Raw genomic sequence first — 25397 nt, 5'->3', positions numbered from 1 at the left:
TGAGTAACTGCTCAAAAGTGCGCATGCACGGCTTACCGGTTTAGCCCAATGAAAAATAAGGTTACATTAGTCACATGTGTGTGTATACAGAAGTATGTATACTACAGACACGATGCTTGTGTGTAGTAGAGTCCTATATAATCAAAAAAGCGGCATCGTTACCCCCTCCATAATCGCCCCATTATGCATAAGGAAATTGACCAATCAAATTCCTTATGCTTATGATTATGCGCTTATGCAAAAGTGTGTGCTCCCCGTTTAAGTGTATACCCTCCTTTACGCGTTATCTATTGAGAACATTCGTGGACATTAGGCGTGTTCAGGAAACACAACTGTTGAGCATCGTCTTGTCAACACTCGACGTTGATTTGTTGGTTCTAGAAGTAAGAACCAATCACGTTCGATTGCTACTCAACGGTTGTGTTTCCTGAACGCACCCAGACTCGATGAACGACGAACGATGAACTTTCAGCTTTCAGTATTCAGTATATCGAAAATGGCGGCTAAGAGTGGTGGCCACGATGAGTGGCTTTCAGTAATGAAATTAATATTAGCAACTTCGCCACGCTCGTTTAATAAAAATGACGTTATTGATCTGGTTAAGAGCATCGTTAAAAGGTAGGTAATAATTCGTCAGGATTGAACACCTATTAAATCGCTTTCTCTTCGATAATGCAAAAATACGTTGCGCTCTTTGGTGACAGTATAGTATAATGGATGTCTGTTACCACAAATCGAATTTATCGTTTTTATTTATCTGTTCGAGTACAGCTTTTTCTTCGTTTTTACAGTGAAAACAAGTTCGTTTCTCATGAGGATCAATATGATATCTTTTATACGGCGGTCGCTGCTCTGTTGGCAGATTGCATTAGTGGTTGCGTAAATACATGTAAGTAGTACCGCGCATTCGTAAGTGACTATGACTATACGAAAATACTTCTTGAATAATATACATGTATGTTAAATTTACTTAAATTTACGAATGAGTATAAATACTTCTTATTTTTTTTTATTTTCTATATATCTTTTGTTGAATGTTGAAAAGTAATGGAATGACATCAGATTTTTTAACCTACCTGAACACACACGGACTATTTATGGATATTGACTTTATATGTCAAGTCTTATGAAACAAATTTTTTACAGTTGCCAAAAGTCAAATATCTATCATTTGTCAAGCATGCAAAGTTCTACTTGCTTATCTTGTGGATAAACTGTCACAGCAGCAAATACAGTCAGGAGATGTTGTACCAACAGTTTTGACTACAAAACAATTATTACTCCCAATACGAGCATTATGTATTGGACAATCTTTACTTACATCTGTGGAGGAAACCGCTCTCGTTTCTATAATAAAGAATTCCAAAGCACCACCCCATATAACAGTTTTGTCAGGTGGCAAAGAAAAGGAATCCCCTCAACAATCTGTAAAAGAATCTATGCGGTCTCGTTGTGATTTATCTACTAGTATCCTCGAGCAGTTGACAATGCCATTGCAAGATTTTTCCTCATCCTTGATTCTTGCTAATGAAATTTCCGCTGATAGCACGAGCAAAAATATAAATGCTGCCACAAACGAGACGCATTCTGATACTAAGGTTTGTATTTATGAAATATAAATATTTTTCTATTGTGAGCAAAATATTTTTGTTGCTTTATATTTATGTATGTTATTAGTTTTAATAAATTAGGTTCTTTTGTTACATTATATAATATTATTGTATAAAATAAAGTATTTTTATATGAAGGAAATAAATTAATAAGATCAAAAAGTAAAAATCGAATACATATTGCAGATGATGTTTGTTGCAAACAATATAAGTACACTGCAAAATATGGGAGCAGGTGATACTTTGTTGGATATGTGCTTAAATCTTCCACATTTGTCACGCTACACACGAAAATATCAAGCTTATTTATCGAAAAAGGGGTTTAGTCTGCCGGCGAATGCATCAGAAACGCATACAATAAGACATAGTCTACATTCAGTTGTTAGCGACATTAATATTGTACATAATGTGATATCTCTCCCGATACTTGAACCTTTAACACCACAAAAATTAGAAAAGTTGTCACTGCTGACTATGTCTTGTCTATATTGTTCAATTGCAAATGCAACAGCATCAAGCATAGTTGGCATAACAAATGCAGTATCTCCTAAATGTAGTACAAATACTACAACAAGTAATCAAGCTAATCAGAATGCAAAAACCACTGATGAAGAGTACGATACTCTGGCAATTACAGTTGTTGAAAAGAGTCTAGAAATATTTGGACAAGTATCAAACGTCATCAAAAATAGCACGCGTGCGGGAGGACATGTAAGTAATTTCTATGAGATTTGTTACTTTAGATGTTCACACAAAAATTTTCTTTGTTAACTTTGTAATATTGTAATTTTAAGTATGTACCATCTTGCGTGCTATTTATCTCAAAGTTTTATTTAAAAAATTCTTTGATCTTATATATATTTATGTAATTATATTCTTTATATATTCTATGTATAGATTTTGCAAAATCATTTACTTATTGGGGTATGGCTCTTGGTTGCTGGATTGCAAGCACAATTAACTGTGAGTAGTTTTAGTGCTGCGGATAAAGGGAAAGAGGAAAAGGGAAAATCACCGAGCAAAGCTCGTGATGGAGGTGGACGTGTAAATCTTATGAAAGTGTAATTATTACATGTTTTATATACACGATATCATATTTTAAAGACTTTACTAGAGACTTTTTAAGCTATATTGTATATATTTTGATATGTATACATAATAAACATACATAAAATATATATGAGTATATATTAGAAATAAGCAAATATATTTGTATAATAAATTTCCAGGCAACAGGGATTTGGTGTATTATCAGTAGCATTAGCATCGCATGCATTGAATTTAATGAGTGCACTTCTTGAAGATGTATCTATTGAAGCTAATTCAGATGTAATCACAGCAGTTCCTGAACCAGCGCCATTAGATATCTTGTCTACTGCTACAGCATTGCAAAGGGCAGTAACGTTCCTACAAGCGGTGCCATTAAATCATCTGCTGTTTTATTTGGCTACTATTAGTTATAGAAAGGTAATGGATTATTTTATAGACATTTATATTAATTTTAAAACATAGACAATATTTTGTTACTACATTTTTTCTTATTGCAGGCTTGCACATTAAAAAGAATACAAAAGCATCCTTTAGAAGGAGATGCATTAAGTCAATCCGATTCTACTACATATTATGAAGATCTTTTGAGTTGTTCAGAGAATTCCACTGATGAGGGTAATATTATATATTCATCTAATATATTGTATTGATATTTATATGTATTTAGTTTTAATATTTAATAAGTATATTAGTTACGAAAAATGTGTATTTGTTTAAAATATGTATGTGTATGCCCCAAAAATGTAGATAATCTTCATTTCATTCTCTGCAATTCTGTTTTTATTATACAGTGAATAATAGGAATGTTAAAACATATCAATGTTATTTAAAAAAATTTGTTTTATAGTTTTTATAAATCTAGAAAATTACATTAATTTTTAGTAAATAGTAGTATATTGCTATAATTGATGTATGAAAATTAATTTTGAAGTAAGTTGTGTGATATACAGTGGTATGTAATATGACTTACATATTACATACTTGAATGCAGCTTCAAAGTGTTCATGCTGATATTTATATACCAATAATTATATTAATGTAATAGTATATGTTCGCTCTATATGTATAGAACAAACTGTTATGTCAGTAGAGGAGGACAGCGAACCTATCTTGGGACTATGGTTTGAAGAAACTCTTGCTCCGTCGGACGAGACTTCAACAAATACCAATAAAGAAACAAATAATGAAGCAAGTGCAGAACGTACTACCACTACCACCATTGTTCCTGACAATAGAGAGCCACATGGTGTATGTTTTTAAATATTATTATTTTGTTAAATTGATGTGATATAAACTCACATTTAAATATCTGATACATTTATAATAGCTATAAGTTATATATAACAAATAACTTAATAATTTGTTCGCTTTTATCTTAATAATCTTTTCCTTTTTTTTTACAGTATATTTCACTTGCGACAAAAATATTCCAATTTATGAATAAACACTTGATTGGTAGCAGAAGTACTTATGTTCGAGAATATGTAGTTAATGGCTTAGTTGAGCAACAAATGGTTATATTGGCAGCAATCATAAGAGATTTAGATCATGAAACAGCTAGAACAGAAACGGGTGAATTTTTATGTAATTACTATGTGTGCATTTTATATTAAAACTTATGTTCATTGCATCACATTTTTTATTTTACTTATGTCATATTCTACATTAAAAGTATAATATTGTAACACAAAATTGTTAACTTTTAGGCACAATTTCTGCATTTTACGGCGCTACGCTAGGCGCTATGTATTCGGAATTTTCTCAAGCTTTAAGTCGTTATACTCATAATTTACTTGCGTGGAATACATTAAGCGAATCTCTCCAAAATACCTTACTTCAGCACTTGGGTGTAAATCCTTGGTCTACAGAAGTCTATAGTACGACTACATGGCCTCTTCAAGTATATCCACGAACTCTTAGTGTACTCGCACAGGTACCTTATGGTTATTTAATGATATTGCATTAGTTTTCTGAGAATACGCGACTTTTAATTTTAAAGATAATTATTTAACATATATTTTCAAAAACTTTCATGGTTAGGTATTGCTCTTAAAACCTCAATTGGAGAGGGAAGCTGCATGTATCAGCATATGGCATCGATTAGTAACAACTATGGTTGAAAATGTATGTAATCCTCAAACAACATATGAAGCTGAAAATGAAGGTAAAGTACGAATTTCTCATTGAACTATTAAAACTATATATATGTATTTTTTCTCCTAAAGCTGTAAAACATTTTTTTCATTCTCTTAATTAGCTTAGTCTTATACTTATTTATATTTGCTTATTCAATATGTACAATTACATAATTCTATTGCAACTAAATTTTGAATACATTTTAGATAACATCCATAATATTTTATTCTTTATTGATGTAACATTAATACTAATGTATGTTTACAGATTTAAATGTTGAACATGCCCAGTTGGTACTCTTCCTATTCCATTCCTTAAATTTAATGCAGAAGAAATCTGTGCTACTTGTAACAGGAAGCGGTGCAGTGCGCTGCAGCGAAGCAGTTAAAATGGCAATGAAAGATTCTCAATTATTGCACTTATCCCGATTGTTGCTCTTACTCGAATATATGATGAAGCATCTGTATGATGCACATCCGGTATTACTTGAACAAGTAAGACATTTGTTACTATATGTTTTTATCGCAGCATATTTGCATATGACTTTTAAACTGCATTTGATAATTCCTTAATTGTCATTACTTTATATATATATATATATATATATTGCAATGTAAATTAATAAAATAAGTTAAAGTATTGTGTCACTGATCTTATTTTACTTTAAGATGTAACAATATTTTAATTTATTTAATATTTTACTATTATGTGATTTTGTAATGACACCAATTTATTAAATGCTAAAATAAAATTATTATCTATCTGATGCAAGATACCAGGGCCACCAGTGTGAAAGTGCCATCTGAGTGGTAGTAAACATCTTGTACATTTTTTTTATGTTAATCACAATACTTTTCACTCTTTCCCAAAACATTATTATTATTTATATTTATAATATGTGTGTGTGTGTGTGTGTGTGTATTTTTTTTATACAGGTACAATGGAATCTGTTTTCTGCTACAAGTTTAGTATGTGATACCAAAGATGGAAATAAACAGACTGCCAGAGCTTTTACTCCTTGGGTAGAAATAGAAGATAATTATCGTAAATATGGCTCACAAGATGAATTTTCAATGAAACCACGTTTTTATAATCTATCAAGAACAGATTTTAATAACCAGGATGCACCAAAACTAGATGGATTAGTATGTATTACATATGAATCAATCGATTATTGCAGAGAAAACATGAATCACTTTTTTATACAAAAGTAGTAGTTTTTTTTTTTCATAGAAAATATATTAGTTTGGAATAGCTAACATCAATTATTTATTTTGATTCATAATAAAACTTGTATATGCATCTATATTTAATTTTTATAGCAGAAATCTAATGTACTAACAAAGTTTTTTCTTCTTTTTTAAAAAGTTTCTTTTTTTTTTTGTAGTACATATTTCTGTGATTAAATCTTTAATCTTTTATTTATAATCTCTTTATCTTATCTTTACAGGCGTGTAACTTTATTTTGGGCACACCAGATAAAATGAAATATCCTCTTTTAGTTGATGCATTGATCGACATCCTGAATGTACTTAATCAAACTGATATGCATAGAAAAAGCGGTACTGAAAATAAGGAAAAAATTACATTTACCGGATTATGCGCGATTCAATATTGCTTTTCCATATGTTGGGAATTATTACTGATGTTACCTCCCTCGACTCCTTATATGAATAAATTAGCTCTCGGTGAGGAAATACCGGCTGGACCGATGTTGCTTCATTCATTGATATGGGGTCCAAGAGCCGCATATAAAACTTTTACTGGTTGGATGAAGGATTGTTTGGTGAAGCAAGGAATGTACACGCAATATGCCGAAAATTTATTAAAGACAGTATCATCTACTGTAAACTCTCTCAAATACGATGTTACCCTTGCTAAGAATTGTATTGTTTCGCTCAAACCAGAGTATAATGCCAGTGATAAGATAATGTCGAAAGCATCGTTGCCGAAACTCGGTTCTTTGTGTATATTGGCTGCAGTTGTAGGAAAATTGCAAGTTCTTATGGACGAGAGCATATCGAAAAATTCTACTGAGAACATTGAGACTTCCAAAAGTACACAGAATGCAGATTCCGCACCTTCAAACAGGACTAAAATGATAATTGAAATTTTACCGCATATTTTATCGTTGACAGACGCTATCTTATTGTCATGTCGGTCCAACATATTGTATCATACGTTCGAATCTACCGAGGAAGATGGAAAGTATGGTATACGGGACTATTTGATTTTGGATAATATCTTGTCGATGACAGGCGCGAATTGGGGAACGGAGTCGTCACTGGTCTCATTTTTACCGAGCTGCATTAAATCTGCACTGGATAAGTGGAAGAGTATCGCGTTTGCTCCTGTTCCTTGGAACACGTACGCGAATGATATAATACCAGCAGAAAGCTACATTTTTACTACAGTTAATTATCATGTCAGTTCCTTGTCGGAACATCCAATGTTTTCTATTAATCCATCGTTGAAAAACCTACTTTACTGTTTGGTTTCATTTATGATGGAGTATATCACTCCTGCAACAACTCCGGAACAACAATCCGACATACATTCTCAAGCCGTGGACATTTTCGTTTCATTGTCAATGGACGCTCGTACCGACTACCTTCGAGAAATGGCTACTAACACTCTGATCAAATTATTAGGACAGGATAACGATAATGAAGCGCGGCACTTACGCGAACATCTGTTTGTTCTGAATCATACATACAATCTGATAATCGAATATACCGATAATGCAGACGGATCCATTGGCATTGTTATCGACGAGGAGATCTTGAAACAGTGTATAAAATATTGGGAGCGACTGTTGGAAAAACCTCTCGGATGTAAAGCTTTAGATTTGTTTTTTGCTCCTGATACAAATCATAGTCTTGTGTCTATCTTATTGTCTATAACGTCGCCACAGGCTTCGTCCCAATTTAGCATGTACATTTTACACTTTTTCAACACATTATTTAGAACAACCGAAAAAACGACAAATGATGGATCATTGGATCGTCTATGCAATTCAGTGGCCAATTTCGCCAATGTCGAGAGTGAAAAATTACAGACGTGGCTGAGACACGTTATATTGGGAGCGACGAATGTACCAACAACTGTTTCTGCAACGAATATACCAACATCCATCGCTGGTGTTACAAATACATTGGTAACTGTTTCCGGAACCTCAGAAGATGGCCAGAAATCGGATGAAAGAAATAACGCATCTAATAATGAACAAACTCAATGGGCGATTTCTGACGGTTCTGGCAGCAATCAACCTGCAATAAGTAACGACGAGCAGCATTCGAACCACGAGAACAGCCGTTTCTTGCGAGCGCTTACTAATTATATAGTGAAAGATAAAAGCAACGTCAGTACAAACGTCTCAATAACCATTCTTCAAGCTCTTATACCGTTAGCGTACCACATCCTTTCTCCTACCATCGAAGGAAATCGGTTCTCTGAATTGATGCATATCATGTCTACGTTGGCTGATGCCGGTTCAGAAAAAGGACACGCATTGCTGTTCAAAGCTGCCACTGAGTGGATTGAACTTTGTAAGGAGCAGATAATGAACAAAGATCCGCAAACTTTCGACAAACCGTCATCGCCGTACATTGAAGCGGGTTGTTGTATGTTGAACTACATAGCCGACATAGTAGGTGCAATCTGTCCGCAACAGGCGCAGTCCCAGGATCGAGCCACTAGTCCACCGTGGGAGGGTGCTATACCGAATAATAGCGACGTAAATGACAGCGACTGGGTAGACGAGATTCCGCATGAGGATGATGACAGTGCAGTTGAAGACTCAGACGAGGATAGTCTCTGCAATAAACTATGCACCTTTACAATCACGCAGAAGGAGTTTATGAATCAGCATTGGTATCACTGTCACACGTGCAACATGGTCGACGGCGTCGGTGTTTGCACAGTGTGCGCCCGAGTCTGTCATCGTAGTCATGACGTCACGTACGCCAAGTATGGAAATTTCTTTTGCGACTGCGGCGCTAAGGACGACGGATCGTGTCAGGCGTTGACAAAGCGTAGCCCGCAAAGCTCAGAGCATCAACCAACCGGTAATATACCATACAGTAACGTTGGCGCTTCCACGGAAAACAGCTTGCTTCTAACGAGTAGTCTACGCCGACGGGCGTCCAGTCCTGTACATAATTCATACGATAAGCACGAAAGAAGTGGACGCGACACTCAGAGACAAGTTTATTTGAGTAAGCAATTGGAATCTTCGAAAGATTGGATATATTCTCAATTATGTAAGAGCGGATTGGTATCTTCATTAGTGAATTTAACACGCGCATTAGTACCCGCGGTGGACGCATCTTGTCAGCGCTATTCGCCAGTTGGTTGCCATGCGCGAGCTCAATTGGCACTAAAACATTTACATACGCTCGACAAAAAATACGAGCATACGGATCAGCTTATGTTGCCGACTCTGGGATCTCAAGAGGGTGCATTTGAAAATGTTAGAATGAATTATTCGGGCGATCAGGGTCAAACGATTAGACAACTGTTGTCCGCTCACATGATACGACGTGTCGCCATGTGTTGTTTGTCGTCTCCGCACGGTAAACGACAGCATTTGGCTGTTTCGCACGAGAAGGGCAAAATAACGGTGTTGCAGCTTAGTGCATTGTTGAAGCAAGCTGACTCTTCTAAGAGAAAGTTGACTCTGACGAGACTCGCTTCAGCTCCGGTACCTTTCACTGTCCTTTCGGTTACCGGAAATCAATGGAACGAGGATTTCTTAGCCGTTTGCGGTTTTAAGGATTGTCACGTACTTACGTTCAACAGTTCCGGTACAGTATCCGATCATCTAGTTTTACATCCTCAGCTTGAGAGCGGGAATTTCATCATTAAAGCATTGTGGCTTCCCGGTGCACAGACGCAGTTGGCGTTGGTTACCGCTGACTTTGTCAAAATTTACGATTTGGGAAAGGACGCGCTAAGTCCGCAGTATTATTTCCTCGTGCCGACAGGAAAGATACGAGATTGCACATTCATGCACGCAGAAGACGGTACGTTCCACATGTTACTCATGTCTTCCGCCGGATATATTTATAGCCAGGAGATGGACGAAGAGAGTCAGGCCAAGCATGGTGCTTTCTATGTGACAAATACATTAGACGTTTTTCATCCGGAAATAATAGACAATGGTCAAGTGTGCGGCGGAGGAGTCTCTATCTACTATTCACACGCTCTTCAACTGCTATTCTTCAGTTATGCTTGCGGCAAGAGCTTTATAGCGCCGTTAAAAGATATGGACTCCGATACTACTGTCGTATTTCAGATTAATCTCGCCAGTAATAAGACGAATGGAAATAAATCCAACAATAATCAGCCACAACCCTTGTGCCAGTGGAGCGAAGTGGCGAATCATCCTGGATTGGTCTGTTCCATCTTGCAAACTAGTAATAATCCGGTGATACTGATGATCAAACCCGATACGATCATGATACAAGAGATCAAGATTGTGCCCGCGAAAGCAAAGATTATGGATATGGTTGCCATTCGACATCCCAGTTCGAACGCTGAACATCGTACGACTCTGATATTACTGTCCGAAGACGGAAGTCTGAGAATCTACATGGCCGGTATGGAGCAAACTGGATTTTGGATGTCATCCACCGTACAGCCGATTAGCACCAACTCCGGTATCAAACCGGCGCGGAAAAAGAAGACAAACAAGATGGGAAAACCGTCGGGATCCATCACGTTTCCCATTGATTTTTTCGAACATTGCCAAGTGATGAACGATGTCGAATTCGGCGGCAACGATTTATTGCAGATTTATAACGTCGCGCAGATCAAGCATCGCTTAAATACTACCGGAATGTACGTAGTTTCCACAAAGGCTATGGGCTTTAATGTGGAAGTCACGAATAACGATGCGATTTTAGTAATGACGGGAATACGAGTGCTCTTTGGCAATCAAGACATTCAAAGGGCACCTTTGTACATTGAGGTGAGTGGAGATATCGATGTTTATTTGATAATATACGAAGACTTTTTTTAAAACTATTGATTTTGATGATATCAATTTTGTCTTTATAAAGATATTTGGCAGAAGTATTCGGACTACGTTAACTAGAAGCCGTTGGTTCGATATTCCTTTAACAAGAGAAGAAAGTCTCCAAGCTGATAAAAAACTAATCATCACTTTTGGACCGTCTCAAGATCCAGAAGGCGTTATTATGGTCGATTCAATAAAAATGTTAGTACAATTGCAATTTTGAAAATAGAATCGTAAGAATGTTTTTTTTTTTAAATACAAGCATAACATACCTAATGGTGTTAACATTTTTTTATTTCTATATAGATACGGTAAGACCAAGGATGCATTTGGATGGCCTGAAGAGATAGAAGAGATCCAATCTTGTCAACCAACATCTGCGCCAATCACGACGATCAATAACGAGACTGACAATACCATTGTTTCTCCTGTACCATTATCCTCTATCGATAAGTACGTTAACAGAATATTAATTTTGTATGAAGTACATTTAGTAAATTAATTATTTTATAAAGAAAGTATTCTTTAATCCATGTATATATTGTATCAGAACGACAAAGGATAGTTCGGTTAACATAGAAAGGTAAGGGCATATTATAATTTTTTTATTGTAAAAACATAGTAGAGAGGAATAAAGATTCGACAATTGGTGTTTTATATAGAGTTAATAATCTATAAATGATTACTCAAATATATAATGGAAGTTTTACGAAAGAAAGAGACAGAAAGATTTATTTTTGACTGACAGTATGCGAAACAAATTTTCTGTTAACAATTTATTTAGGATTTATAATTTAAACATTTAAAGTTACTTTTTTTAATAAATCATATTACCAATTGTCAACTAATTATTTAGCTCATATGATAATGTAATGTAATTAAATTAACATATGATGTATACAATCAATAAATATAGTACACATTATTACAAGAACATGATTAATGAATATAATTAATAATTTAGCGAAATTTTTTTAGAATGATAGCCAGCGTTCTCAAAGTCCTGGAATTCTCGTTCATCTTATCCTCGCACGATGACAACAAATCCTCACTGAAAACCACAGCGATCGATGTCGCATCGCGATTATTAATATTACCTACGCCATCATCTGTGCAAATGCATACGACGGCTTTGTTAGCTGCTCTTCATAGTACCAAACAGGCTTATCATTTCCATAAGGTATACGGAGATCGATCATCCATTATGTTCATTAACAATTATACATATATGTTATATATCTTTCGCGCGTTGCTTTTGCAGGATTATGCATTATTATCGCACGTTCTCGAGTCCTTAAAGTCAATGAGGGAAGCTGACGATCCCACAGATATCGATGCAGAGAACTATTATAGACTCGTGCTTATTGTTCGTGCCATTGCCGTTTCTCGCCCCCACAATCTTGCAAAATTTGCCGAACAGTACGCGAATAAGTCAATTGACGAAAATAGCAGTACGTGTACTATACGATTATTGATATTTTTTCAAAATTTAAGGTAACCAAGTACTATGACATTAAATTCATTTTCATCCCTAGTACCCGTTTTCAAGAAGGATCGCCTGGAAGCTCGTTCGCGCACCAAGGCAGATGGAAATCAACATTTGGTCATTCAATTGATGGAAATACTGTGGTCTCTACATATGGCGTATCCTAAGAATATGGCACTTGCTCCGGTAGTCGTGCCAGGACTCACACATGCCGAGGGAACGGTTCATGCAATCGTGGAGATCGTTCACGCTTTTGCGATATGTGATGTTGAAAATAATACCCCGATAGCCGCTAAACTGTATTTACAGTTGTTACTGTCTTCAGACACCACTATCAGTTTTAGTGCTAAGCACGCGATAATCAGAGTGCTTAGACCCAGATATAGACGTAGGAGAGTGTATATACCGAGTCCGCCAAACTGCAGTACTCCAGGTATAGGAATGGAGCATGGCATCTTAAAATTATCAAAAAGATACTAGATATTCGATTATTATTTTTTCATTTATATCATGGTTGATATATTTCTTCTTTGTCTGTAGGTGTAGTTGCCGAAACTGAAGAAAAATCCGTTTCAGTTCCATCACAGGCTTCTCAAGATGCGGTGGATCGCGACGTGGAGCAGCACTTTGATATTGAAACCGTAGAAGCGGTAGACAGAGTGGCGGATATGCTCGGCGCTGCTGAAGGAAATCAGAACTCGGCTGCCGCGAGAGTGGTTAATCATCATCCGTTGGAAGCGTTGCTCAGCGCGGGTAATTTCCCGCAGTTGCTCGATGTGCCCCCGGATGCCGACGATGAGGCAATGGTGGAACTTGCGATAGCCTTGAGCTTGCAAGACCATGAAGGAGGTCATGCTGATTTGCAAGCATTGCGACAAGGATTCCAGCAGAGTTTTCCCAATTTACAGGGTATACAGAGTCTTCAGAATTTAAGCGGCTCCACATTACAAAGCTTACAGAACTTAGCGGCGCAGGGATTGGTCCAAGTTCCAAATGCTGCTCAGGTAACACGCTCTTCTGTAATCTTCTGTAATAACTCGTTTCTACTATTCGGATTTTATTCGATATTTGATTTTTAATAATATAATTAATCTTTAAAAACATTTGTTTCATGGATTAGAGTCAAGAAGCGGGCCATTATTCCGACACGACTGCTTCTGCGGGCGGTTCCGACGATGAGGGATCAACTGCCGCCACTGATGGTAGTACTCTTCGAACATCTCCCGCCGAACAAGTGAGTTAACATCTTTAGCATATATACTCTAGCCTTGGCACTATACTATTCACCGAAAGTATGTGGACGTGGATCAACAGAGTCTTAGTATTTGCACATATACGTAGTAACGCTTGGGACACATTTTATGTTAGGGTGGTAGTGGTGGTAGCAAGGGTAGCGAGAGCGGTGGAAGCGATAGCGGAGGCAGCGCCGTTGACAGCATGACAGGGGAGCATAATGTTTCCGGCAGGAGCTCCGCGTACGGAGACAATGCTCCCGACAATGCTATGCCTCCGATTGGAATTGGAGTCAATCAAGCGCCACGCTCTGAAACTAATACTCTAGATGTTCCCACAACTTTCACTGTAAGTTCCGTGTACCTTAGTACAGGTTTACGTAGCAGACTTACATATGTTCTTGAAAGCAGGAGAAGTGACGGCAACGACTGGATTATATTCGCGATTCCAACGTATCGACTTATAATGTTATGTCGACAGAAATTTACTTTTATTCATAACGTGTAAAATCTTTTTTCTTCCTTATTTCATTCGATGTTATTCATCATTATCGTCTTGAAACTGATTATATTGGTCTGATTATATAGTCTGTTCTATTGGTGGAATTGTAGTTGATTATAAAAATCTAATAACTAATTTTTTATGTGAAAGATAAAATCTATAACTCTCTGCTCTGGTAGTTTAAATATGAAATTCTTCTCGCATGTTTAATGCATATAAAAATTTTAGATTTTTCCTATAAAGAGTATCGATTTAAAGATCACCCATATATATATAACGTGTATATATCAAAAACTTCATTAAATTTATAAGTTTTAATTCGTAAATTATGATCTATCATCATTCTATTTTATATGTTGCATAAATTAATCATAATCATATAATCAAAAGGGGCAATTTTTTATGGAGAGTGATTATATATATTAGGTTTATTAATCTTATAGTTAAATCATCAAAAAGTTAAAATATATCAAAATTTAATATTATGCATATATGTTATATGTACATATGCTATATATATTTTGAATTTTTTGTTATAAATGATTGAATAGAATCTCTTATTAACGCAATTATATATTGTCATAAAAAAATATCATTGTTAAAAGGTTTATAATTAGGTAATTTACTAATCTTCTTTTATCATACTCGATTCAAGGATGAATCTGTAATGTAGTTAGCTATCTTAATCTCAACTTACTTTATTATGTGTTTAATTATATTGTTATCTTACTATATTGTTAATCATTAAAGACTTGGACCTCCGTTCTCAAAAGTTGCCTTTAATCCACACTGCCACAAAAACGAAAAATCAAATAATATAGGATTGAACACACAAAAATCTCATAAAACATTTTTATTAAGCGTGCTACAAGACTTCGTTGAATCCCATTAATTGTTGGAGTCTGAATGGGGTATAAAGTGTAACATATGTATTCTGATATTGGCTTTTATATGTATAGTATCTTAGAAAAATCTTTCACAGAAAGAAATTTCTCTCTGTTAACTGGAAACATGTCTAATTAAATACGATAAAAATTAATAAATTACAACTAATTATTTAAAATAGACAATAAAAGCCGAGAATTGATTTAAATCTAATTGTATTCCTCATTGAAGCTCCAAAGTTTAAGTAACTTTGCCTGGAACTCTGATAGAATTAGTATATCATCCATGATCTTATCAAAAAGACTATGACTGAATATTGCACATGCATTAACAATATTTTTATAAATTTTTATGTATATTCAGATTATATGCATCATTAATGCATATCTATTACTCTATCGATTCTCATCTATAAATCTGATAAATAGAATTTCAGGAGTTCCTCGAAACACGAAATTAATTAATAATGAACGATAAAAATATATTTTATATTCATGAATTATTGTTTGTCACACCATATTAGACTACTGAGCAAGAAGAAGGTATCGAGCAAGAACAGGGTGTTGAGCAGGAAAGTGATACGACTGGCGAAATCACCATAAAACTACATGCTATACGGCTTTCACTATTGGACAGATTTACACAGTTTGTGCCCAATCTAATAAACGTTCGAGGAGTACTTGCTATTCCATTTATGCAGGTACTTTTTTGCATTATCACAAGTTGTATACCAGGAAAATATTTGTTGCATAAAAGTAGTCTTATAAAACTATTATTTTTCATCAGGTTGTGTTAATGCTAACTGCTGATCTTGATGGTCAAGACGAGAGAGACAAAGCTTGTGTAGAACGTTTGTTGCAAATGCTTGTGAAAGAACTCGAGATGGATAAGCCTGATACGAGCAACATATGTGAGCGTAGCAATAAAAGGGAGGTCCATTTGGTTATCATGCGTTTATTAAGTAAGTGAATTATTTATTTCTATTTCAAATTTACATTAATGTGTGTTACACATGTCACGATATTTTCTTAGGTGTTCTTATGTCTCGCTCAAAATACGCTACAAAGACTTCCTTGGATAACCCGAACTTTGTGTCCCAAACTACTGCTGCGATACTGAGCAAAGCCGGTATTATCGATTACTGTCTAACGTTACTGCAAGCCTTACTCGACTATTGGAAGACGTAAGTTTACAGTATACAAATGTGTATCGATGCATATAAATTTTATAAATATTTTACGAATGTATCTTGTTTAGTACCAATACAGAGGAGTCTGGTACTATGATCGGAGGCCAATTACTGAAGGAACATCTTACGGCATCGCCTCCTGACATGTCACCGTTCTTCCTGCGTCAATATGTCAAGGGTCACGCCGGCGATGTATTCGAACCCTATCCCCAATTATTGACGGAAATGGTACTACGATTGCCGTATCAGGTACACAAATACGCGGAAAGTACCGTGATACAACCTGCGTTCGAACAGGTAATCGCCAATAGCTCTTTTGTAGATTTCTTTTTCTTGTTTGCAAGAATAAATGATGAATTGTTCCCTTTCTTGATATGTGCAGCCATGGTATTTCTATCTCTGCGAATATATGATGTCTTATCAAACACCGTTTGTTAGACGACAAGTACGTAAATTGCTGCTCTTCATTTGCGGCAACAAGGAAAAGTATAGACAATTGCGAGATCTCCACGCTCTCATATCTCACGTGCAGGTGATTATATCATAAAATATAACGATATTTTGTTTTAAAGCGTTATAAATTAGATATGCTGAATTATATATTAAATTTTTCTATTGCTATATAGTCCGTACAGCAGTGTTGCACAACTGGTGGATACGATCCGCCACACGCACGTCCGCATTTCATCAATCTGCCTTACGATTCGTTAGTGGAATTAATCGAACATCTCAAGTGCTGCGTGGAAATCGCTACCAGTCGCACAGGAAACTGGCAACGATTTTGCTTAAAACAAAACACCGTTTTATCGTATCTGTTTGCCATCTCAACACTCTTGGACGAAGGCGTGAGCCCTACGGTGCTCCAGTTATTGCAATGCGCTATTTGTTCAAATAATAAATCCAAAGAGACTAAAGATACTAAATTAAAGGTAAATTTAACAAAAAAATATAACTCAACTCGCATACTAAATCATATTTAAAAAGTGAATTTTTTTTGTTTTTCTTTGATGCATATGTTAATATCCATATAAATTTAATCAGGAATCTAAATCGGCGACTGGCACGAAAGAGAGACGTGAACGCGAAAAATCAGAAGATTCTGATACTGAGGCTAAATTCGAAGAAGCACAATGTTTAACTCTGGTTGAGCAAATTCAAAAGCAAGTGCATCCCACATTGTTGATGAAATTTATACAAACTTTCCTTCTTGAAACGAATAATACGAACGTTCGTTGGCAAGCGCATTCTCTTATATTAGCAATTTATAAGTGAGTTATATTAACTTTATCTTATCTATTAATAAAATTAGTTTTTGCTTTAGTTCTTAAACAGAGAGTAAAAGTAATAATAATAGATCAATATAAAATATGAAGTTACAATATAAAGCATAAAATGTGTTTATATTTCTCAGAAACTGTGGGCCGACAGATCAGGAAGTCTTGTTGGATCTTTTGTGGCGTTTATGGCCTCTGCTCCCAGCTTATGGCAGAAAAGCGGCGCAATTTGTAGATTTACTTGGTTATTTCTGTCTGAAAACGCCACATGCCGGAAAGAAGATGCATACGTACATGGAGCAGGCAGTTGCTGTTTTACATACGCAGAATCAGTTGCTCGCACGACATCCTAACGCAAATCTTTACGTAAATCTTGCGCAATTCGTTGAACTGGACGGTTATTATTTGGAGAGTGAACCTTGCCTAGTATGCAATAATCCAGAAGTACCAATGGCAACGATCAAGCTATCATCAATTAAAGTAGATTCGAAATTTACGACGACGACGCAGATTGTGAAGCTGGTTGGCAGTCATACCATCAGCCGTATCACTCTACGTATAGGCGATCTAAAGAGAACAAAGATGGTTCGTACCATCAATGTTTATTACAATAATCGATCTGTGCAAGCTGTCGTAGAATTGAAGAATAAACCGGCAATGTGGCACAAAGCGAAGAAGATCACTCTTGCTCAGGGACAGACAGAGGTCAAGATGGAATTCCCGTTGCCGATAGTAGCCTGCAATCTTATGATTGAGTATGCCGATTTCTACGAGAACATTCAAGCTTCGTCTGAGACGTTGCAATGTCCGCGATGTTCCGCCAGCGTGCCCGCGAATCCCGGCATTTGTGCAAATTGCGGTGAAAATGTGTTTCAATGCCACAAGTGCCGAGCGATCAATTACGATGAAAAAGATCCATTCTTATGCCACGCTTGCGGATTCTGCAAATATGCTAAATTTGATTATACTCTGACTGGTAGGCCGTGTTGTGCCGTCGATCCCATTGAGAACGACGATGATCGGAAGAAGACGGTAGCGACTATCAATACTTTATTGGAGAAAGCGGATAGGGTATACAAGACTCTGATATCCAACAAGCCGACATTGGAAATGCTTCTCGTGAAGATATCCGAGCATCGTTTGGATCGAGGATTAGAGGACGGTATACAGGTGTCTGGTAGTACCCAAGTGAACAGAGCGATTCAGTTACTGGCGCAGAGATATTGCAGTGAATGCAAGACCTCCTTCGAGGAGCTCAGTAAGATTATTCAACGTGTTTTAGCCTGTCGTAGGGAGCTCGTTGCTTATGACAGAAATCAACGAGGTAGTCAGAGTAGCTCGCAATCTTTATCGTATGGTACGTCCAATATGAACGACAATGTCACAAAAGATGAAACGATAGTTTTACCGGTCGGACGCTGTTACGGTTGCGCGTCTGCCGCCACAGAGCATTGTTTGACGTTGTTACGCGCTTTAGCTACTAACAGCGTAGCCAGAGATGTTTTATGTAAACAAGGGCTTATTCAAGAGCTCGTAGAGAATAATTTGCGAAAAGGTACGGTCCAGATGCAGGAAGAAGTGCGGCAACTGTTGTGTCTCGTTACGAGGGATAACGCGCAATCGACCAAAGAGATATGTTCGCTTCTAACCAATCGAATCACTCTGACGCTTCGCGGACGAGTCGCCACCCCGGATTTTTCGGTCGCCGTACGACACGAGATGGCTCTTCTCGCGGCGCTCGTGCAAAAGGAGGACTCGTGCTGGGAACAAAAGTTGCGATGCGTCATGCAATTATTTCTAACTGCTTGTAAAGAGTCAAAAAGTCCCGTTGTAATGGAGAGTATTATACTGCCGTGTCTGAAAATTCTGCAAGGTCTTATTAAACCCGATCAACCAGTTTCCAAGAAAAACAAAGTAAGCGTTTAATCAATCATAGCATTTTTTCTGTTTTTATTATACATTTTTAGTATTTGTAAAAAGTATATGTAATTTTATGATATAATATTAATTTTAGGATAAAACCATCGAGTCTCTGGCGACAGTGCAACCACCGGAAGGAATCAGTATCGATGTGAATAAATGGATCACTGGCGATCCCAAGCATTCGTACTCTGAGTGGTTTCGCCGTATGCCAGCTAAGAAAACGGAACCATCGACGGCAAAACCTCTTAAAAAGGTTGGTTATAAAATATATAACATTCGAGTATAAAATATTATAATAATTATTAATTATAAATTATGTAATATGTGCGTTATATATTTCACAATAAGAGATAAAAATTAAGATCATTTCATGATTTATTGGATTTGTTCCAGGAGGAAACTCGAGTGTTGTATCTTATGGAAAAGTATGGACATAGATGGCATCAGCGTTGTATGAGGCATCAAGGCATTCAACCATTGAAACTTTCTGATGGTGCTTGGTTAAAGGAGGTTCTCTTTAATCCTAGTTCTCGACTGGCACGGCAGGTCGCTTGTAACATGATCGAGAGCCTGTGTCAAGGTACGGAGAGAAAGAAGGAAGTTCTAGTCTTGCTGACCTGTTACTTGGAAGAATTACGTATCGCCGGCGAAAGCAGCACCGAGTTCCTCACTTTGTATCAGAGTTTAATCAGACAGTCACCTTGGAAACAATTCCTGGCAGTACGCGGCGTAATGACTTTATTGGCGGATCTATTGACCCGGGAGATAGAGGAATTACATCATCTGGAAGAAACTACTTTAACTAGTGACCTTGCTCAGGGATATTCATTAAAGATGCTTACGGAACTTTTAGCAACTTTCTTGGAACAAGAAAATATCAAGCAACAATATAAGGGCCGATTAGTTGGTGCAGTACTGAACGGTTATTTATCTCTTAGGAGACTTGTCGTTCAACGGACTAGACTGATCGATGATACGCAAGAGAAATTATTAGAACTCCTAGAAGAAATGACCTCTGGTAACAATTTCCAAGATTTTCTTAGACATTTTTACTAAGTATTATATTTGTTTGTGTAACGAGACAATACAGTTATTAAATGTATATCAGGCACCGAAGAGGAGACGAAGGCATTTATGGCAATTTGTGTTGAAACAATACAAAAGCAGAATCCTCAAGATGTTCGCACTCCGGTATTCATATTTGAAAGATTGTGTTCGATTATCTATCCAGAAGAAAATGATATAGGCGAATTCTTCTTGACTCTTGAGAAGGATCCACAGCAGGAAGATTTCTTGCAGGTGAGTCTTCATATTTGTTTCCACAAGATTTTCATACCTATTATATTTAGAAAAGAGATACTCAATTTTTCTTAAACCTTTGCAGGGAAGGATGTTGGGAAATCCTTATAGCAGTTTGGAACCTGGACTAGGTCCACTTATGAGAGATGTTAAAAATAAGATCTGTCAAGATTGTGAGTTAGTTGCACTTCTAGAAGACGATAACGGAATGGAACTTCTCGTCAATAACAAAATCATCAGTCTGGATCTTCCTGTCAAGGAGGTAAAAATTGATTTCATAGTTTTTGACGTAACAATATAAAAGCCATCTTCGATATTATACAGCTGCTGATATCTATGCGATTTCAGCAAATTGTATTATTCCTGTGAAATGATTATATACAGTATTTTCTTATGTTCAGATTTATAAGAAGATTTGGGTGTTAGAGGGTGGCGAATGCGACGCCATGCGCGTGGTATATCGTATGCGCGGTCTTCTTGGTGACGCGACCGAAGAATTTGTTGAAACTTTGAACGCCAACAGTGAACAGGAGGTGAATAACGAGGAAGTTTACAAAATGGCAAATGTATTGGCAGATTGCGGTGGTCTTCAAGTCATGTTAGACAGATTGGCGGCAATACACGATGTTAATCGTGCGAGACCTCTTCTTCAAGTGCTATTAAAATTATTCAGATTGTGCGTGAAGGTCAAGAAGAACCAAGAGGTTTTGAGCAAACCCGAATTGGGAGCCGTCACCGTATTTCTGGACGTTCTTCAGCGTTGTCTCGCTACAGAGTCGGAAAATGCTCAAGCGAAGATTACTGAACAATTATTGGACGTAAGCATCGTCGTGAAAGAAAAGATCTTTGTTCGTATACCATAAGCAATACCGTAAAAAAAATATTTTATATCGATTTCAGATTATGGAAACGATATTGACAAATGCAGCATCGCAACCGTTAAGTGCGTTCGAGGCATTTTCGCGCACTCTTGGTGGTCCGGAACATATCAAGGCACTTTTATCATGCACGCAGTCTACGGCAGTCAGACAAAGCATTGGCGTGCTCGCGCATCTTGCGAGAGTCTTGGCAGCGTTGACTTACGGCAATAAGGAGAAAATGGCGCTTTTGTGCGATTACTTCAAACCTGTGTTGAACTTTTACAAATTCGATTTCGAGCACACATCCGAGGACGAACAGAAACTAGAACTGTTCTGTATACTCACTCAAGGCATCGAACGAAATGCGATTGGTAATACGCTGAAAGATTATATCATAAGCATGGGTATAGTGAAAGATGCTTTTGAGTATATCACCGTAAGTAAAGAGCATAATCATGACAAAAATATATAAAATATGTAAACCTAATTAACCTTTTTCTTTTCTTTTTGCTTTTGTTATAGGTGCACGCGCCATGCGTTAAACCTACGCTATTACGCACAGATAGCGACGAGCTGAAGGAATTCATATCTAAACCAGCTCTGAAATATATACTACGATTCCTTACAGGGTTAGCTACGGATCACGAACCGACTCAGGTAATATACGCAATAATCTGTATACTCTATTTTCATAATTCTTTTATTAGTGAAGTAAACATTGAATTCTAATGCGATATATTGCTTTTTTTCATTTCTTTGCAGTTGACAGTTTCGCAAGTTACTATTAGTATAATTCATAGATTGGAACAAGTGTCTTCGAATGAACACGTTGGCTCGCTAGCTGAGAATTTGTTGGAAGCGTTATGTACAAATAAGCAAGTAGCCGAACTCATCGAAGAAGCTCGCCAACACACGCGCAGCGAGAAGAAACGCCTGGCTATGGCAATGCGAGAAAGGCAACTTGGTGCGCTCGGTATGCAAACGAATGATAAGGGACAGGTGACAGCTAGTGGAACAATTCTTCAGCAAATGGAAGACCTGGGTGATGAAACTGGATTGGTCTGCGTTATTTGTCGGGAAGGATACAAATTTAAACCAAACATGGTAATAATTTTCTATTGATTTCATTACTTATACAAAATACTTTAAAATTAGAGTATAGCAAACATATAGCTTTTGGCAATTTTGGAATCGATTTTCATTAGCGAAAATATTAATTAATCATTTTTTTTCTTATTACTTTTTTGCTGATCTTCTGTTCTTATATTGTTTTGCTATAGGTATTAGGCGTTTATACATTCACGAAGCGCTGTAATGTAGAAGAATTCGAAACGAAGCAACGAAAAACCGTAGGCTATACGACCGTCACGCATTTCAACGTGGTTCACGTGGACTGCCATATGTCCGCGGTGCGTTTGGCGCGTGCCAGAGATGAATGGGAAAGCGCGGCACTACAGAATGCTAATACGAAATGCAACGGACTGCTGCCATTGTGGGGCCCACAGGTTCCGGAGTCTGCATTCGCCAGCTGTTTAGCTAGGCACAATACTTATTTGCAAGAATGTACTAGTCACCGTGATATATCCTACCCGTCGACCGTTCACGATTTGAAATTACTTCTCCTACGATTCGCTCAAGAAAAGAGTTTCCACGAAGACACTGGCGGTGGAGGTCCCCAATCCAATATGCATATAATACCGTATTTGATACACATGGCTCTATATGTCGTTAATACGTGAGTATAACGATTTTGATAATGTACTCTAGAAATTGAACACTAAAAAGAAATCAGAGGTTTGCGCTGATAAAATTAGAAATAAAAGAAAAACAGATAGTTTTTCTCTAACGGCTATGCTGTTGGTATTATAAACTAATATTTATTTGCAGAACACGATCAGGAACTAGAGAGGACAAAGCCTTAATGACTTATTTGGAAGTACCACCAGGTTCAGTGTGGCTTGACAGTAGTTATGAAGCAGAAGGCCCATTATATCAGTGTGTCCTTTCGCTGCTCTTTTTCACGCCTGCTCGATGGAAATCCCATAGACTTACGCATCTTAATCGATTACTCGTTCTCGCGCATCAACGTTATGTGTCCCCTTCGGCTACCACAAAGACCATCATGGAACCAACCGCCAAGGATTACTCTGTTTACAAGAGCACTTTAGTCTTCTTCGGTCTAGTGGATTGTATTTACGGAAATTTCTTCAAGGTTTAAAACACAGCTTTAATAATGTTTAACTACTATGCACATATATCGATAGCAATTATATATTTTTTCTAAATAATTACAGAAAGTAAATGTTTTATCCGATGACCAGTGGCCTTCGGTTTTGGCTGAATACATCAGGCATAATGACGAAACTATGTTAAAAGCCTCAGAACGCGTGCTTTCGTCATATCGCGATGAATTATTACCGTGCACGTCATTCGAGGAGTTTTGCGATATTGTTGGTAAGTTTGTAAAAACGAAATAGAGATCGATAAAAAGACTCGATATTACAATCCAATTAAAATATTAAAAATCAATTTTGTTAATTTTAGGCTTATTAGAAGATATACAAAATCCTTCTACGTATATTGACGATACCCTGCGACGTCTTGCTTGAAGATATTGGGAATTCTCTTATGTAGCTTACTGGCATTGTTACCGGCGAATCATTTTTCCTTTTTCTCGCCTATAATCAATATAATCGTATAATCAATATAATCGTTTTCATCACAGATTTTTATATCGAAAGGATTTCAATGCTCCACATGTTAAAAGTTGATTCAACATGATATATTCTTAATACATAAAACTATTTAATATGAAAATTATGTTACAAATGTGTGATGAGAGATATAAGATTATAAACTACAAACTACTTTTTATTGCTGCTATAAATCTTTACTCGTAGATAGATATGTATGTACATGAAAATAATTTGTGCTTTAATAAAATGCGACTAAATAAAAATGTTTGAATATGTAATTCTTTTTCTATAAAAGAAATCCGATAATTATTATAATGATATTATCCTATTATAGTTTTTTTTTGCAATTATTAGGATGGGATGTTATATGAAGGGTCGATAGAACTAACAAGAAAATACAAAATCTTGTACTAACAGTTTTTTACTACCATTAATGCAATAGCAAATACTGTTACGATATATCATGTAGGAATGGTGAACGATCGGCGACGACGCACGATTATTTTTGTGTAAATGTTTCTTCGCTCGCTATTACAATAACTATACTTATATTCTTTATATGATTAATAAAGCTATCGCTAAGGTATATAAGTGGTTAACACACTATTGTCTATGTCTATGCATATAGCCTCCGTTTTCTCGAAAAATTAGTTTCGCGTCCGTACAATTTGAATTTTTCATAATACAAAAGATTCTTTAATATTAAATTCTTATTTACAGTCGTGAAGAATGAGCGATATCAATTTGGCAGTGAAATCGGTCTCTCAGTGTAAAATGTAGAAAAAGATATCAAAATGCAAAATACAAATCTGTTTCCACTCAATTTGTTAGCCGTAAAATGCAAATATGTCTGCAATACATTTAAAAAAAACGTACGATTTATAAACAAGTCTAATGTATCGCATATATAAAACGTGATCATTAATATCCGCGATGTTGCGAACATCACGACATAGTAAACAATCATCTGTGAATAATATAACGGCATATTGTCAGCAATACGCGCATATTACTCGTTACATTTAACTTTGCAACCCTGATTCTTTTATTGCAAACTGCAGACAAATTTTTCGGCATCGAATTGAACAGGGTACACTTTACGTAGGCAAATTTGTATCGCCTGTATCGTGTGTGTATATAAAACTTTGGATGTTCTCTTTTGTCTCACATATACTTCGTGTCGAATTAGCGAACAACATTCATATCATTTCATCAGCCTTTTCCGTATAAAATCGC

General features: G+C 36.5%; 1 protein-coding gene across 3 annotated transcripts; it reads left to right on the top strand.

Moving 5' to 3' along the window:
• Positions 1 to 496: 496 nt before the first annotated feature.
• Poe (E3 ubiquitin-protein ligase-like protein poe) lies at positions 497 to 24429 on the top strand. Of its 3 annotated transcripts, XM_070297770.1 has the most exons (43): positions 497 to 618; positions 792 to 889; positions 1147 to 1598; positions 1797 to 2321; positions 2508 to 2671; positions 2840 to 3077; positions 3158 to 3275; positions 3751 to 3908; positions 4064 to 4232; positions 4367 to 4593; positions 4701 to 4824; positions 5064 to 5290; positions 5732 to 5941; positions 6247 to 10767; positions 10859 to 11016; positions 11122 to 11268; positions 11366 to 11398; positions 11794 to 11995; positions 12077 to 12266; positions 12351 to 12734; positions 12842 to 13305; positions 13422 to 13535; positions 13670 to 13882; positions 15444 to 15620; positions 15707 to 15881; positions 15953 to 16103; positions 16178 to 16406; positions 16492 to 16641; positions 16736 to 17038; positions 17151 to 17377; positions 17521 to 19297; positions 19398 to 19559; positions 19700 to 20324; positions 20415 to 20605; positions 20691 to 20867; positions 21007 to 21423; positions 21506 to 21901; positions 21988 to 22122; positions 22228 to 22569; positions 22746 to 23200; positions 23353 to 23677; positions 23760 to 23919; positions 24010 to 24429. In XM_070297770.1, exons 1-43 carry the CDS (start codon positions 497 to 499, stop codon positions 24072 to 24074), a joined length of 15897 nt encoding a protein of 5298 aa, XP_070153871.1. In that variant the 3' UTR covers positions 24075 to 24429. The 3 variants fall into 3 exon arrangements, with proteins under 3 accessions (XP_070153871.1, XP_070153879.1, XP_070153888.1); XM_070297778.1 differs by lacking the exon at positions 11366 to 11398; XM_070297787.1 differs by lacking the exon at positions 13670 to 13882.
• The last annotated feature ends 968 nt before the right edge of the window (positions 24430 to 25397 follow it).

The sequence above is a fragment of the Polyergus mexicanus genome, unplaced genomic scaffold (genome assembly GCF_030449975.1).
Source record: "Polyergus mexicanus isolate NDT 795.1 unplaced genomic scaffold, iyPolMexi1.0 SCAF_1, whole genome shotgun sequence".
Taxonomy (NCBI): Eukaryota; Metazoa; Arthropoda; class Insecta; order Hymenoptera; family Formicidae; genus Polyergus; species Polyergus mexicanus.
Note: the sequence above shows the minus strand (reverse complement) of the source record. Positions and strands in the feature narration are given on the sequence as shown.